Source organism: Crotalus tigris, unplaced genomic scaffold, assembly GCF_016545835.1.
Source record: "Crotalus tigris isolate CLP2741 ecotype Arizona unplaced genomic scaffold, ASM1654583v1 scf7180000024340.7048381, whole genome shotgun sequence".
NCBI classification, from domain to species: domain Eukaryota; kingdom Metazoa; phylum Chordata; class Lepidosauria; order Squamata; family Viperidae; genus Crotalus; species Crotalus tigris.
The window spans coordinates 5,848,795-5,863,979 of NW_024100510.1; the positions used below are offsets into that span (position 1 = coordinate 5,848,795).

Below are 15,185 nucleotides of genomic sequence, written 5' to 3' on the forward strand. Positions count from 1 at the left end.
AAATCCTCCACTTGTCTGTTACCTGATTATACACAATAAAATTGTTATACAAAAAAATAAATTGATTGGTCCACTGAAGGCTTGATCAGAATAGGCTATATAATTGATGATCTTTTTAATGCAAACAACAACAACTACATAGTAAACTGACTGTAATTGAAATGACTGCAGGCTCTGAAACAAATAATCAAGAAGGAATGATTAGAAAGGGCAAGAAATTTGGTTCCCTCTCCCATTGACACACACACATTTCTAAAGCAAAAATTTTCACCAACCACATGTAATTTACAAGTAGTCATATATATATAAAAAGTTAAAAATAGCTTGTACTTCAAGGCATATATAAAATAATCCATTACCTCTCTTTGTCGAATAAGAAATGAATCAATAAAACTCCTCTGGTCATTTTCATCAAGTTTTTTGAGATATTCTATGAAGGTAGACTGTATGAAATCATGGAACTCCTTTCTGTTATTCATTACTTTTTTATGAAAACCCAAAAGGAAGCCCAGTGTGGGAAACATGTTATATAGCTGAAAGAATGATGAAGGAAAACATATTAAGTACATTGAATACTCTGAATATAATTGTCAGACATCTGAAAGCATTTTAATGAAAATAATGTACCAAAATAAACTACAATAATAAGCAAAAGCACATGATTAAGGAAGCTATACATAGTCAATATTTCAAATTCACTAAGGCCCAAATCCAATGGACTAAATCTCTATACAATTATTGGGAGAAGAAGTGCTCATTTTCCAAAATACTTGTGAATGAGTTCCTCATGCTCACCTTCTGTTGATTCTCAAAGAAGCAATGAGAATGATTAATCTAAGAAATTGATGCAAGTTCAAGTCAAGGAAACTATTTAGTACTTCTAGAATTGTGAAGTAAAATGTGTTTGTGTGTGAGACAAGGAAGAGATTGAAGTGGCATTTCCAATAGAAGGCTGCCAACCCTACAATATGAGTACATTCACAAGGAACATGGACTTTTGCTTATAGAAACAAGGGACAGTAAGTGATGTCACAGCAACAAAAGTGATTTGTATACTTATATCAGATATTTCAATAGAACTATATAAAATTTGAATCATGATATCATGTTTATTTTATCATTTGAACACAATCCTGCTATGACAAGCAATATGCTTTGCTTAGCAACAAAGCACAAATGACACACATTTACTTATACTTCATGCATTTTTCTTCAAATGAAATATTAGATTACTGATATATTTGGGCTCCCTGAAAGCCGTATATTTTCACTGATTATATCCATAAGTCGTAGAAATGTAGCATCTTCATAGTCATAGCGCTTCCCAAGTAGAATAGAAACAATGATATTGGAAACAGCAGCAGTCATAATTGTTGTGATCTCAAATGGTTTCCCTGGGTAACAAACAATAGATCAAAACAGAATTGTGAATGAATGCCAATGAATTTAGAGTCAAAATCAGCTTACATAAAGGGAGCATATCATAGAAACTGCAGTCAGTGCTGATAAAATAGGAGGTATTTAGATTAAAGAACATGAACAACTACTTGAATGGAAACTGATTGTCACAGAGGTACAATTGTATTATTATTGTTCATATATCAGTAAGGATTTCTTTGCAAATGGGGAAGTCTTTCAGGGTAAACTCTGGATATATCCTCATTGCATTTTTAAACAGCAAATGACTGTCAGGTTTCAGAAATATTTCAGTTTGGATTATTGTGGGATATTGGATGAGAAATGCTGGGTTGCATTGTGTGGGATTTTTAATATGTTGGAGGTTGGCACAAGAGGCATGGTATTTTGGTGGAGTCTTTGGAGTCTACCTGGTTGTGTTTGGCACACTCTGGTGATGTGCCAGTTTACCCTGAGTGAGACCTTGACCCAATGAGCTGGACTTCAGGACTCAGATTCCCTTTCAGGCTGTTGGCCATGACTAGAGAGAGCTGTATTGGTCCTGTATTTGCTTCTGCTGATTGCCATCACTGGTGGGAGCTGCACCAGGATCACTCTGGAGGATTATGCTTACTGCTCCTTTTCTATTTTGTGGTAGCAATGCAGCTGGCAACTGGATGGGTGGTAGTAGAGACTAGGTTCTTAGTGATAGTTCTGAGTTTTTTTGGTGACAGCAGCAGTAACAATAGGAGTGTTTTGCTTGTTGTTGTTGGTCAAAGGTTAGGGGGGTTTCTCCTGGGGTGGTGGGGGAAGTTATTTGTTAGGCAGTGGTGGTACACAGTCACAAGCTAGCAACATTTGGCCTCCTGCTGGTAGTAGCATGACACCTACACAGATTATGCCGAGGACTGGTGGCAGAGTTCCTTTTGCCACCGTTTCCCTCCCTTCTTGAATTGAGAGCTTTTGCTTCTCTTTTTGAGGAATCAGAGCAGGATGATCTTGGGTGAATGAACTGGGGAAGATTAGTAGCCCCGGAGGGCATGTTCTTGCTGTGGATCATTTTGTAGGAACCATCTTGTCTTCTTCATCACTGGGTGTGCAGAAAGGATGGTGTGATGACCATGCTGTGCTTCTGCCAGATTTTGTCTGAATTTTATCATCTGGTTGGCCTAGTTACTGTTGATAAGGTTGTGTTGTGGGCAAAGGATGACTCTTCCTGTGTAAGGCACTGATTCCTTCTGGGTAAAAACCAGGAGGCAATAATGGGAACTTTATGTAATATAGATGTAATATCCTGGTGGAGTGGCTGGTGCATGGGTGGCTGACAGATAAAGGGTAGTGTTTGTGTCACTGATGGGCGTTTAAGTGACCAGAGACCTAGATTACTCCTGTCCCTTCAGTTGTATGTATTTGGTTGAAAGATGTGGGGATTTTATTTTTTATTAAATTTATTTGCCACCTATTTCATTTCAAAGTGATTCTGGGCAGGAATCCCTTATTTGGAGAACTAGAAAGTCTGGGTTGGGGGATGTTGGGACTTGGGGGGGATTAGGGATGGTTAATATATCTCAGTGGTTACAGATATGAGGAGGTAAGATGGGAGAAAGGAGATAGGATGCTCTTGGAAAATTCTATCCAATCATCTTATGCCATTATAACTCTACTTTTATTGGAGCTCCCTAAACTCAGCCCTATTTCCTGAGCAGCAGACTTACAGATGCCCTGCTTTTGGCTGCTGCTATTAAATGTCTGGTCAGTTTGTGATAAAGCCTCCCTCAAATTTAGTTTAATCATGGATAACAGGATTGATTGGATGGGGGAAAGCCTGATGTCCCTGTTCAGGGCTGAGCAGAGGAATTTGCAAATAAAATACCTCAGATTTGCTCTTACGTCAACTTGTGAAGATGCCTAGGGAATAGTCTTTGGTAACAGTTTGAACCTGAATTCCTCAAATTCAAAGTGGTCAGGGTCTTTATGACTTTTAACTCAGCCACGTGTTCATTCATGTCATTCCTGGGTGGCTAATGTTGGGGTGAAAATTAATCTACAGGTAGGTAAGACTTTGATATTGAGAATGTATAGCCCAAATGAAGATAAAAGAGCATTTGAACAGAGACATAAGACAAAAACAGAAAATTATCGGAATGAAGATTAAAAAAGAATGTGGATGACTTGGTATTAATTCTAGAAATCTCACTAGAGAGATTTGAGATTGGGAAAATTAAAGGACTTTGGTTTATTAGTAGGTCTCAAGATTAAAAGCCAGAATAGTAAAATGCTGACAAAAAACCCAAAGAAAATCAGAAGATCAAATCAAATGAGGGAGAAAACTGATTTTAAGTAATATTCAGGTATTAGTAAGACAAATATGAGTTATTTTAAAATGGGAAAATGGAAAAATTGAAAACTGAACTGTTTGAGGGAATTTTTATGATAAAAACGAATGTTCTGGTAATAATTACATTTTTGTTTCTGATAATACTTGTTTTAACAACTGATTTTCCATTTAAACATTCAGTACTCAGAGATAATATTTTATTGCATCTAAAATTTCTTAGATTGTTGAATGTAAATATACTGCTATCTGGGTTGCAAAAGTTTAAACATACATGCCAATGGTTAACTCTTTGCTGCTATCCCATGGTCATGCCAATTATTGCAGCTCTCATATTGTGTGCCAGGCCCATCCAATACATTTTATAATCCTGGAGGAGGGGGCTTCAAGGATCAATAATTTGGAAAATATGGAATGCTTTTTCCCTTTGTATTAGCTACCAGTTAGGTATGATGATGAATGGTGAAGGATGTTGTACATCACCAAGAGTCACTGTGCGTGCATTGAGCAGTCAAATATATCTATTTGGTAAATAAATAAATAAATAAATGCACCAATTCCAATTTGATCCTTATAACTGAGCTGCAGTTATCATACAGGGGAATTCAATATTTACAATTAAAACACAGTACTTTTGTGGGAGAATTCAATAGGGTATGAAATATATACCTAGATGTTTATGTTTTTTGAGAAACTGAAACATTATTATCCTTGATCCAAAGCAGGAAGGAGCAACAATTCCAGTTCACAACATGCTTCTATCTTTATATGTAGCATTTTACGCTAGTACGCCTCCCTTAATTATATAAATTATTAAGGCTAGAACTTTCATTTATAAGATATTGTTAGATTATACAAAATTAGCTATTCAAGAATTTGGAATAAGAAACTATTTCTACTATGGACATTACCAGAAAGGATTTTGATATCCTGTCAGGTTACTAGATAGACCAGACAGGAAACATGACCAGATGAGTTAATTCTATTTTATTGTAAGTTACATTAACAGAATTTTGCAAGTCTGAAAGTGCTTCTCTCCATCCATCACTTTTGCAGTCCCAAAAGCTAAGAAAGACTTTTTTTGAGCCTCTTTCCCTACCCATATTTCTAGTTGCCCTGTCTCTCAAAGTATTATTATTTCATACTCTATGTTTGTCCTGAAAGTTATTCGGTAAAGCATTAGGAGGAAATGAAAACCCACCTGCATAAGTCTTAATTGTTTTTGTCAAGACACTACACTCTTCAATGATTTTGTCTTCAATGGTCCTCCTACCCATTCCATAGTCCCGTAATGTGGATAATGTGAACCGTCGCATCACTTTCCAGTTCTCACCATGTGAAAAAATAAGTCCTGAAATGAAAAGGTAAAGACAAGAGGTCAAATTTAAAATTCATTTGTAATAGCAAAACATCACCATTATCACACATATTATTTCTTTTGAAGATATTCCCACAATTGTTAGATTAACAAAAATAAGCAGCTTATTTCTTTTTTAAATATATATATTTATTTTATTCAAAACAAAGTTAAAATACAAAATACAAAACAAAACAAAATCTAAGAAGACAAAAAAAACCCAATAAAACACAAACCAATCAAAGCTTTAAAAAAGGATGCATCAAAGAAAAATCACATTATACACATACCAATCTAGCTGAATATTGATTAATATATTACTTCAACATTAGTTCCCACCTCTTGCAAAACAGGCCCTTCCAAAAATTTTAAGCTACTAAAACTATTTGCAACTTATTGGCCTGTCTTCTATATGTTATATTAATGACAAAGCAGTTAATAGGAAGAACAATGATAGTGAAACAGAACAAAATTACAGTTTCAAAACTCTCTGTTAACAAGCTGTTATTGTAATCCACTTGTAGAAAATTTACCACAGCATCTAATCTATCCCAAATCATCACAAAAGTTATAAATAGATTGTCCTGGGTCAAATATCCATGTTTGTTTTTTAATACCATCTCTTATCAATTGTTGTTTGATTAAATATAGCAGACTTAGTCTCCAGAGTAGATCTATCTTCTGATCAAAGTGCAAGCAGAAGCAGTTGTCAGTTAACTGTAATAAATCCATTCAGTCTCCCTCCATCTTCATAGAGGAAAGGAATTTATCTCTCTCCCTTCCAGTCAAAGCCATGATGTTAAAGAAATATACAGACTTAAATTTCAGAACAACAGATGAAAACCACTTTGCCTTTTCTCCAGCTTTGAGATTATCACTTTGATCTGGAACTGGACGAAAGTCCTTCTGTATATCTTTATTCAAAAATAAAGCTTCAGATGCTAACATTTTTTGGACAATCATTATAGTTTGTTCAAGCTTTTTAAAGAGAAGTCCATCTAAAAGCTGCATATTTCCACACCTTCCTTTTTTAGGTTTCAGACATTGTTCAGCCATTCACTTCCTCTCAAGATAGCTGCTGCATAGTAAGAGTTTCTTTTTTCACTGCTAAAGCTGGTTCTTTGGCAGTGTTGTTTCCTGGTTTCAGATAGGAGCACTTAGGAATGACCCAAGACAACTTTTGGAGGATCATGGACCCAGTAGGGAAGGGGGGGGGGGGGTCTTGAAGATTCCAATTCTCTCTGGAAGTGATCGAAAAGCTACTTGGTGTATACAATTTCCTGTCAAGTAGTTTCATTTTCTAAGCATGACTGAGTATTAACTTTCCCTTTTTGATTTTATGTTTTTGCTTTAAGAATTGATTAGCAGTTGAATGCTGATTTATTTCAACCCCTTGCTGGACTTTGTTAAATCCTTCGTTGGCATGCGAATGATGAAAACACATGGCTATGTTAAACAGCTCTTTAGTCTTCTACTACAACCGAATGAACAGGCAAAAGCACGCAGGCCTTTTTAAGTGGCCAGAGACCCGGACAATAACAAAACAAAAATAACAGAGCGTTTCCACGCCTTGCGCATGCGCACAAGGCTGGTGCCGCTCTGTCTGGTCCTGGGCAGCAAACGCCTTGCGCATGCGCACAAGGCTGGCTCCACTCTGTCTGGTCCCGGGCAGCTTTTGGAATTGCCCGGGACCAATGCAACGTCCCGAGCCTGCTTTTTGATATACAGTTATGTTGTTCTGGATAACCTCTGGCTCTTTTGTATGGAAAGCCCAGTGGTGAATTGCTATCAGACTCTCACCACTGGATTCTGGTATTTTTTGAATTTGTAAAATACTTGGAGTTTATTTCTACTGAATTTTTCTATAACCTTGGATTGAGATATAGATGAAAACATACTTTTTGTTCTTTGTTCCCTGACTAAATTTCACAAATTAAAATGGCTGAACAATGGAGAGCAGCTTGTTTCTATGTAATCGTTACATCAAACATTTATTGATCTCTTTCCAAGAGAACTGTTAAAGCAGTGGACATGAGCACTTGATTAACAAGATCTGAAGGTTAGCTAAAAGTGGTGAAGATTTATGCTGGTGAAAAAAAACTTTAATTGTGGAGCTGAATGGAATTAATTCCCCATTTGGTTTTCAGGTAGGGAAAGCTACCTAAATCCTGAAAAGTTCCCTGAAGATTGAGGGCAAATTCCAGGAATCACCCCATACATCCCTGGACAGCTGGAGCTTTTGGAAAGATCACTGAAGCTGTGTTTGTGATCCCTTGTGGAGTGAACAGCTGAGAAGTAGAGTAACCATCTTGTCCTCCAGCTGGGGCATAACCCCATAAAGGACTATAGGGCCAAAACTCTAATTTCTAAGCATTTCTCTTTTTTGTTTAGTTTTATGTTATGTCTGACAGAGGCTTTTTTTTAGCACAGAGTTAATTTTTCTTCTTGGAATAAATCAATAGTTTGGAAACTATTTTTGTTATGACTTTGGCAAGGAAGATAGAATTGTGGTAATAATTAGAAAAGAAATGTGAATGTTCAGGGACTATTTAATTGGGGATTGAAGTTGTGTGGATTGATAAATTTGAAAAATATTTTTTTTTTGGATGGTTGGAGAATCTACATTTGAAATTCTAAGCTTAGCTTCCTTTCTTTTATTTATTCTCTGTGAAAGTTATTCTTTTATTTTTCAATATGCAGAGTGGCTAAGGAAGATAAATGTAATTTGCTGCTTTTTGCATTTCTTTTTGAAATTTACATAGGTTGTCATTATTGAGCAGCTATAATTTAGCTTTTGGTCAAGAGAGGGAGTTCTTGTCTTATTTTTATTGGCAAATAAAGCTTTGTCTCTTTTTAAAAAATAATTTTAAGAAAAGGTTTTCTTGTTTCTTATTGCTTTTATAATAATCCCAAAGAGAAACCAAAGATACCATATGGAAAATTTTATATTAAAGTAATTTTTGAAGAATTCATAATTTGTTGCAAAAGTTATTGAATCTAGGATGCTAGATTTGAAAGAAAAAAAGAAATTGGATTCCAAGATCGACAGGATTATTGGATATATAAACCAAACTAATGACAGAATGGACTCTTTGGAAACCAAAATTGAAATGAGAAATGTAGAATTAGAAAGAGAGTTGAGAAATATGGCCCTTTCGGAGCTCAGAAAAAAAAATTCTGTTTAAGACTTAAAAGAGTCTTAAGAGAAAGAAAAGGAAAAATGTCATTATTTGTGAAATTTGGAAGTGACATGCTTGCAATAGACTGATAAACAAAAGAGAGATATAAAATATTGAATTAACAAATCTTTAGGGGAAGAATTTACATCAGCAAATTTTAAAAAGACTAATGGAGTTGTTTTATATATTAAATCACAATTGAAGCCATGTCCTTGTTGAAAGATGATCAAGATAGATTAGTAGCTGTGGAAGTGAAAATCCAAGGAGTTAAATCTATAATAGTTGGACTTTATGTACTGCATAATGAAAAAAACCAAATTTGAGTGGAAGCAAAAATGTTTTTGTCAGATCAACAAGTGCTTAATGTGTCACTTTTTTCTGTGCTGGAAACAGTTCCACTGGTTAATTATTCTCACTGACAGGTTGGTTCTCTCCTTAATTAGTTTTCATCCATTGCTTTTTGTCACTACCTTCAGGAAAATGTCACTGTGTAAGAAATTTTATGAACTGGAGTAGCCATAGCAACAAACCAGCCAATGAGAACTGTTTTTGATTAAGACACAGTATTGGCTGTGTGAGGCATGTGATCCAGTCTAGGTCTGGGCGTGTCTTAGTCTTCTCTGTTTTTTTTTTTCTGAACTCCAAGTTCAGGGTTGTTGATGTTCCCCAAAGCTGAATGAAACTGTATGCAGGGCTTTTTTTCTCATAGAATGCCCAGAACGGAGTTCCGGCACCTTTTTTGGATGGAACCTTGTAGGGTAGGCAAGGTGGGTTGTATGATGTGTGTGAGTTCCAGCACCTTTTTTTTTTTTTTAGAAAAAAAGCACTGACTGTATGTATCATGTATCATATATTTTATAAAGTTTTTCTAAACCATGCCTCCTGCTCATTTTGAATGTGTGCTTATTTTTTGGACTTATTTTTGTGCTGGAAAACTGTACAACTCTTAACAGATTATGTCCCAGCCAGCCCCTGCACACAGTTCAGTCTGAAGAAAAAGATTAAGGTTCAACACGGAGCTTAATTAAGCTGAAGGACTGCCTGAATTAAGAAAGAAAAAGGCTGCTCAGCTGAAGGCTTGCAGGATGGCTGATTTAAAGGAGAGTTCTCTGCTTCGATTGGGATAAAAGAATTATCTTATTTGGGCTGCAAAAATGGAATGGCTAAGGAGTTCTGGGATATTGTGATTAATCCACCCCAGGGGTGTTATGTGCTCCTGGCTACTTTCCTTCGTGACCAGAGGCAAGCTCGCCTGACCAATAACCAGCCAAGACACAGTGAAGGCCTTTTTGTTTTGTTTATTGCAATAAGCGGAAGAGAAGCTTTCTAAGCTTGGTTCTCTTCAAAGTTTTAACCCAAAATAATTCCTTCTTTTATTCATCCCTATCACCGGCCGCTACAGCCCTCCTCTTTCCCCATTGGCTGAGGTAGTATGAGGTTACACTCTTTCCGTCCGCCTATACACATTTCCTGATAACATACTAAATCATATTCACATATACAATAAGAATAAGAAAAATATATTTTTAAATGGTTATTTTAAACTTAATATATTTATGTCTCCACAATAAGCTCTTTTCCTGCTTTTCTATTCATTGTGTCTCTCTTCTTATCTTATTTGGCATGGTTTCCTGCTTTCCTATACTTCCTGGCTAGCCATTTCCTTAAAAAACAACTATTTATACTTCCCTCTTCCTTTCTCAGACCCAGCTATTTTTGCCTATATGGTTATCTTACTTCCTTAATGTTATCTCTTTCTGACTTTCACCATCTGTATTAGTTTCCATTGTTTTGTATTTTTAACTGACTGAAGATTCATCATATTGATGTATATTTATCAGGGGCAATTAGCAGCTGCAGATCAACGGAGGCATGATAAGGCACTGGCTTACATCATTTTAAGTGTGGAAGATGAACAATTCTTAAATGTAGCTAACTTAAAAACTGCAAAAGAATTTGGTTGAAGTTGAGAAATGTCCATGCTTCAGCATGCAATATAGTGCAATTATTGAGGCAATTGTACAGAGCCTGGCTGCTACCACAAGAGAGCATAGAAGAGCATTTGCTCCACATGCAGAAACTATTTGTTGAATTAGAACAGTGGGGAATGCAGATTCAGAAGGTGTTGTTGGTACTAAATAGTCTTGATGAAATGTGGACCATCATTTCAGTTGTTTTTGAATGCAGACCAGAACAGGAATTAAGTATGGAAGGATTTAAAGCCTGTTTGATTTCAGAAGAGCAGAAATGCCATTTTAGAAGACCCCAGGAGGAGAAATTCCTGAGGTGGGGGTCCAAGGAGCAGAGAGAGCAAAGCAGCAGACTGACTGTCTGCAGAGATTGGATTACATCTCAGCAGAGAATTCTCAAGAGGAAAGAACAGGAGAAAAAAAATACTTCAGCTGTAGGTCTGAAACTCATTTAAAGAAAAACTGTTTACAAGGAAGAACAGCAAATGGACAAGCTGCAGTTACAAAAGTTAGCTATTGTAATAGCAGAGACAAATGGTTAATAGACAGTGGGGCTAGTCAAACAATTGTTAATAATTCTAAGTTGTTTTCCAGATTGGATTCAACTGGAGGAGATGCAGTGCCTTAGCAAATGGTCAGAAGGCAAAAGTCATAGGGAAAGGCAGTGTGCTGATTCCATGTCTAGAGAAAAGTTTAATGATGTATTATATGTACTTGAAATGGAGCATAATTTACTAAGTGTCTCCAGTCTTGACAAACAAGGGTTTGAGGCCACATTTTTAGATGGGAAATGTCTCATAAAAAGAAATGGGAGTGTATGTGCACAGAACATAAAACAGGATAATCTTTATGTGTTGCAGGCACAAAAGATTCAATGTGCCAAAACATTTGGTAATGTGACACAGCATTATTTATGCATTCATCTCTGGCACAGAAACCTTGGCTATGCCAGCTTCAGAGAGTTGCAAAGGATGCCAGAGTTTGCAGAGGAATTAATTTTAAAAGGGTGTAAGACATACTTAGACTGTGAAATATGTAAATCATCGAAAGGTATTCCCAGTGAGCAAGAAGAGCATAAGGCAGACAACAAGAGTTCTAGAGCTGATAATGCAGATTTAGTAGGACCAATGCAAGCCAGCTTGGGTGGAGCCAGGTATGTGCTGGTCATTGTAGATGATTTCAACAGATTTGGTTTCTGTTATTTGCTGAAAAGCAAAACAGAGGTGCTGCAGAAGTTCAAGCAATGGACTTGTCAATAGGCTGTGGAGTTCCTCTATAAATGATACTCAATATGCTGTGCTATATGGGAGAAAGCCATCTCTATCACATTTAAGGGTGTTTGGAAGCAATGTATGGGTGCATATTCCAAGGCAATCAAGGAGAAAAGGGCAACCAAAGGCTAAAAAGCTCAGATTTATGGGCTATGAGCCTGGCTCAAAGAGCTATTGCTTTAGTGATGGGAGCAGAAGTATAGTAATTTCCAGATCTGCTACCTTTGCAGAGCAGAATTGATGTCAATTCTGGGGATGATCCACTTAGTGATGGTAACTCACTTAGTGACAGTGTCAGCGTTCAGAGAGGAGAAGCTGAAAAAGGACAAGAAAAGGAATCAGAAGAAGATGGTGACTCTGATGTGAAGCAGGAAAGGGTTGACAGTCAAGAGCAGTGAATGCCATGCAGGTTAGAGCAATGGAACAAGGGGATTCCACCTGACAGGTATTCTGCTGGGAAAGTGGTATGAGCCAAGAAACTATCAGGAAGTATTGGCACTACCCAAAGTGAAGCAAGTGAAGTGGAAAGAGGCCATGGACAAAAAAATGAAATCCATGGATGAACATAAACTGTTCACCTCTATGACTTTGCCACAAGGTTACAAAGCTGTAGGATGGAAATGGGTATACAAAAAGTGTTACACAACAATGAAGTCCAATATAAGGCAAGATTAGTGGCACAGGAGTTTTCGCAGAAGAAAAACATGCTGTTATGTGTCTGACTAATGAAACACTTCAAAGAACTTTCAGGTATGATTTAACCTAAAAAGCCTTTTATTAGTGTAGAGGGGTGTCAGCACGGCATGGTGGATGCCAAGATCTGAATTTCCCTTCCTTTGCACATAACATTCCAGGCATTTCCCCTCCCCTATTTTGGGGTCATGATTCACATCTTCCAATTAACCTGGAGGCCAAAGATTCACTTCTCTTCCTTTTCCTGGGCTTTCCTTATAATTCTCCTCCCCTTTCTCTGTCATCTGAATTAATTCTAAAAATATCAGACAGTTCTGCTATATTTTGTCAAAGCAAGAATATTCAATATTAGCAGCGTTGACACATGCACTATGATGAAGTATTTGTACCAACGGTAAAAAGTGAAACTATAAGGTTGATAACGTCACGTGGGCATAAAATTTGACACTTTGATATAACCACAGCATTCTTCAAAGCAGAATTGGAGGAAGAAATTTACATGGTTCAAGCACCAGGGTATGAAAGTAAAAAGCCTGGCCCTGTGTATAAACTGAACAAGGCCATTTATGGGCTGAAGCAGTCATCCAGAAACTGGAACATCTGTTTAGATGTGGCATTGAATGGTCTTGAGTTCAAGAGTTATAAGGCTGATGGTTGCATATATACTGCAAGGTTCCATGATGGGGATTGCCAATTATTAGCATTTGTTGATGATCTTTGCTTCATTGCAAAGGATCTAGCACAGGTGAAAGAATTTGCTAATCAATTGGAGAAAAAGTTTTAGCTGAAACATCTGGGTGAAATACAAAACTATCTTGGTGTAGAGATACAAAAAAACTGAGAAAGGTGGCTACGTTCTCAGTCAAAGAAGGAAAAAATTGAACAGCTTTTGGAGAGATACTGTACAACATGAAGGATTGTAATTTTGCTCCAACACCTATGAGCATAGATTTTCACAACACTTTGGATGAGGACAAAAGCAAAGCCTGTGATCAGGAGATATATCAGTCAGCAATAGGAAGCCTATTTGTCATTTGTCACAGTGGTCCAGACCAGACATAGCTTGTGCAGTAAGCATCTTAAGACACTTTACTGCCACACCAACGCAGTTGCATTGGATGGGTGTGAAGAGAATTCTCAGGTATTTGAAGGGAACTGTGAATTTGGGTCTTCAAATACAGGTCTCTGAAGAGTTAAAGTTAAAAAGTTATGTTGACAGTGATTATGCCAATGATATGCAAACCAGAAAATCCAATTCTGGGTTTGTGGTATTATTTGAAGAGACTTTGATTGGATGGAAGTCCAGAAAACAAACAACTATAGCTATTTCTGTAGAGGCAGAATTTATTGCTCTGTCTGAACTTTGTTCAGAAGTGACCTGGTATGTACAGCTGTTAAAGGATTTAAGTATAAAAGTTAAAAAAGCGGGAACAGTATTTGAAGATAATGTTACTTGCATTAAAATGGCAACAGTGACAGAGTGAAAAGTAGAAGCAAGCATGTGGACATTAAGTATTTAATGTCAGAGAAACAATCAAAAGTAAACTAATTTGCTTGCTTCATTTTTCTTCAGATGACAATCTGGCAGATGTAATGACCAAGCCATTGAATGGAGTACATCATGGGAAGAGTATTAAATTATTTGTTTTTATGTCTATTCCAGTCATAAAGGGAGGAGTGTCACTATGTAAGAAATTTTATGAACTGGAATAGTCATAGCAACAAACCAGCCAATGACAATTGTTTTTGATTAAGACATAATATTGGCTGTGTAAGGCATGTGATCCAGCCTAGGTCTGGGCATGTCTTAGTCTTCTCTGTTTTTTTTTCTGATCTCCAAGTTCAGAGTTGTTGATGTTCCCCAGAGCTGAATGAAACTGTATGTATCTTGTTTATATATATTTTATAGATAAAGTTTTTCTAAACTATGCTTCCTGCTCATTTTGAATGTGTACTTATTTTTTGGACTTATTTTTGTGCTGGAATGCTGTAAAACTCTAACAGAAAATAGGTTGACTTATTCTCCAAAATAGGTTCACCAAAATTCTCCAAAATAGGTTCACCAAAATTCTCACTTTCTTTGATTTTATTATTGAAATTTAATCTTGAAGATTAATATGTGAAAGATGGCATGGTAAAATGGACTAAAACTTTGGTTATAATATTATGCTTGATCAATAGGGAGTTATGTTATACAAGATTTGTAATTTACATTGAATTATCATTTGAAAGAACATTTTTATGGAAAGATGTATTGATGGCATTTAACTCCTGACAAGTTATCAAAGATGTACAAGAGAGTATCAAACAAATGTTGGAATGTAATTAATCTGAAGGTACCTTTTATAATTCTTGGTGGATATATGGGAAAGCCAAAAAAATTTGGAATCAGATGCCCCAAAGCTTCTTGGATGAGAAAGGAAAAATTTTCTAAGAAAACACCATGAAAGCCCCATTGCCTTTTGAAAAAAAAAAAAAAAAAACAGTTTTGCAACAACCATGACGTGGATGATTGAGAATCTCCATAGATAATTGGAATCAGGTGGGTTCAGAAAATTTTGGAAATGGATGTATAATTGAAACTGAAGCTTTTGTTTTAGAGATAGCAGATAAACAGTTGGAAAGAAGAAATCATTTGTACACATGACTATAGGTGGCAAGGTTGTTATATGCTCAAAAATGGAAAGAGAAAAATATACTCACAATGGAAGAATGGATTTTGAAACTAATGAGTCTAGCCAAAATGAAGAAATTGACTGCTTTTCTTAGAGACAGTAATTTGACTAAATTATTTGCAACTTGGAGTCTGCTGCTTGATTTCTTACAAGATAAAAAGAAAAATCAACTTTTAACTTTGGGATTTTAGGATTAGATTGGACTGAATTAAAATATTGTAGCTTTTTAAATATAAGGTTTTATGTATATATTTGATGATTTAATATCAGTTAGATTAAAGTTAAGAGAAGACTATTGGCATTTTAGAAT

At 36.2% G+C, this 15,185-nt stretch overlaps 1 protein-coding gene across 1 annotated transcript in view; it reads right to left on the reverse strand.

The window, feature by feature from the left end:
* The window catches only part of LOC120300445 (cytochrome P450 2K6-like), a 49,150-nt gene that overhangs the window by 18,680 nt on the left and 15,285 nt on the right, over positions 1-15,185 (reverse strand). The window contains exons 4-6 of the mRNA XM_039326456.1: positions 4,932-5,081; positions 1,234-1,394; positions 360-533 (exon numbers count right to left, since the gene is read on the reverse strand). Of these exons, the coding sequence (XP_039182390.1) occupies positions 360-533; positions 1,234-1,394; positions 4,932-5,081 (485 nt within the window). The remainder of the gene's footprint in view (positions 1-359; positions 534-1,233; positions 1,395-4,931; positions 5,082-15,185) is intronic.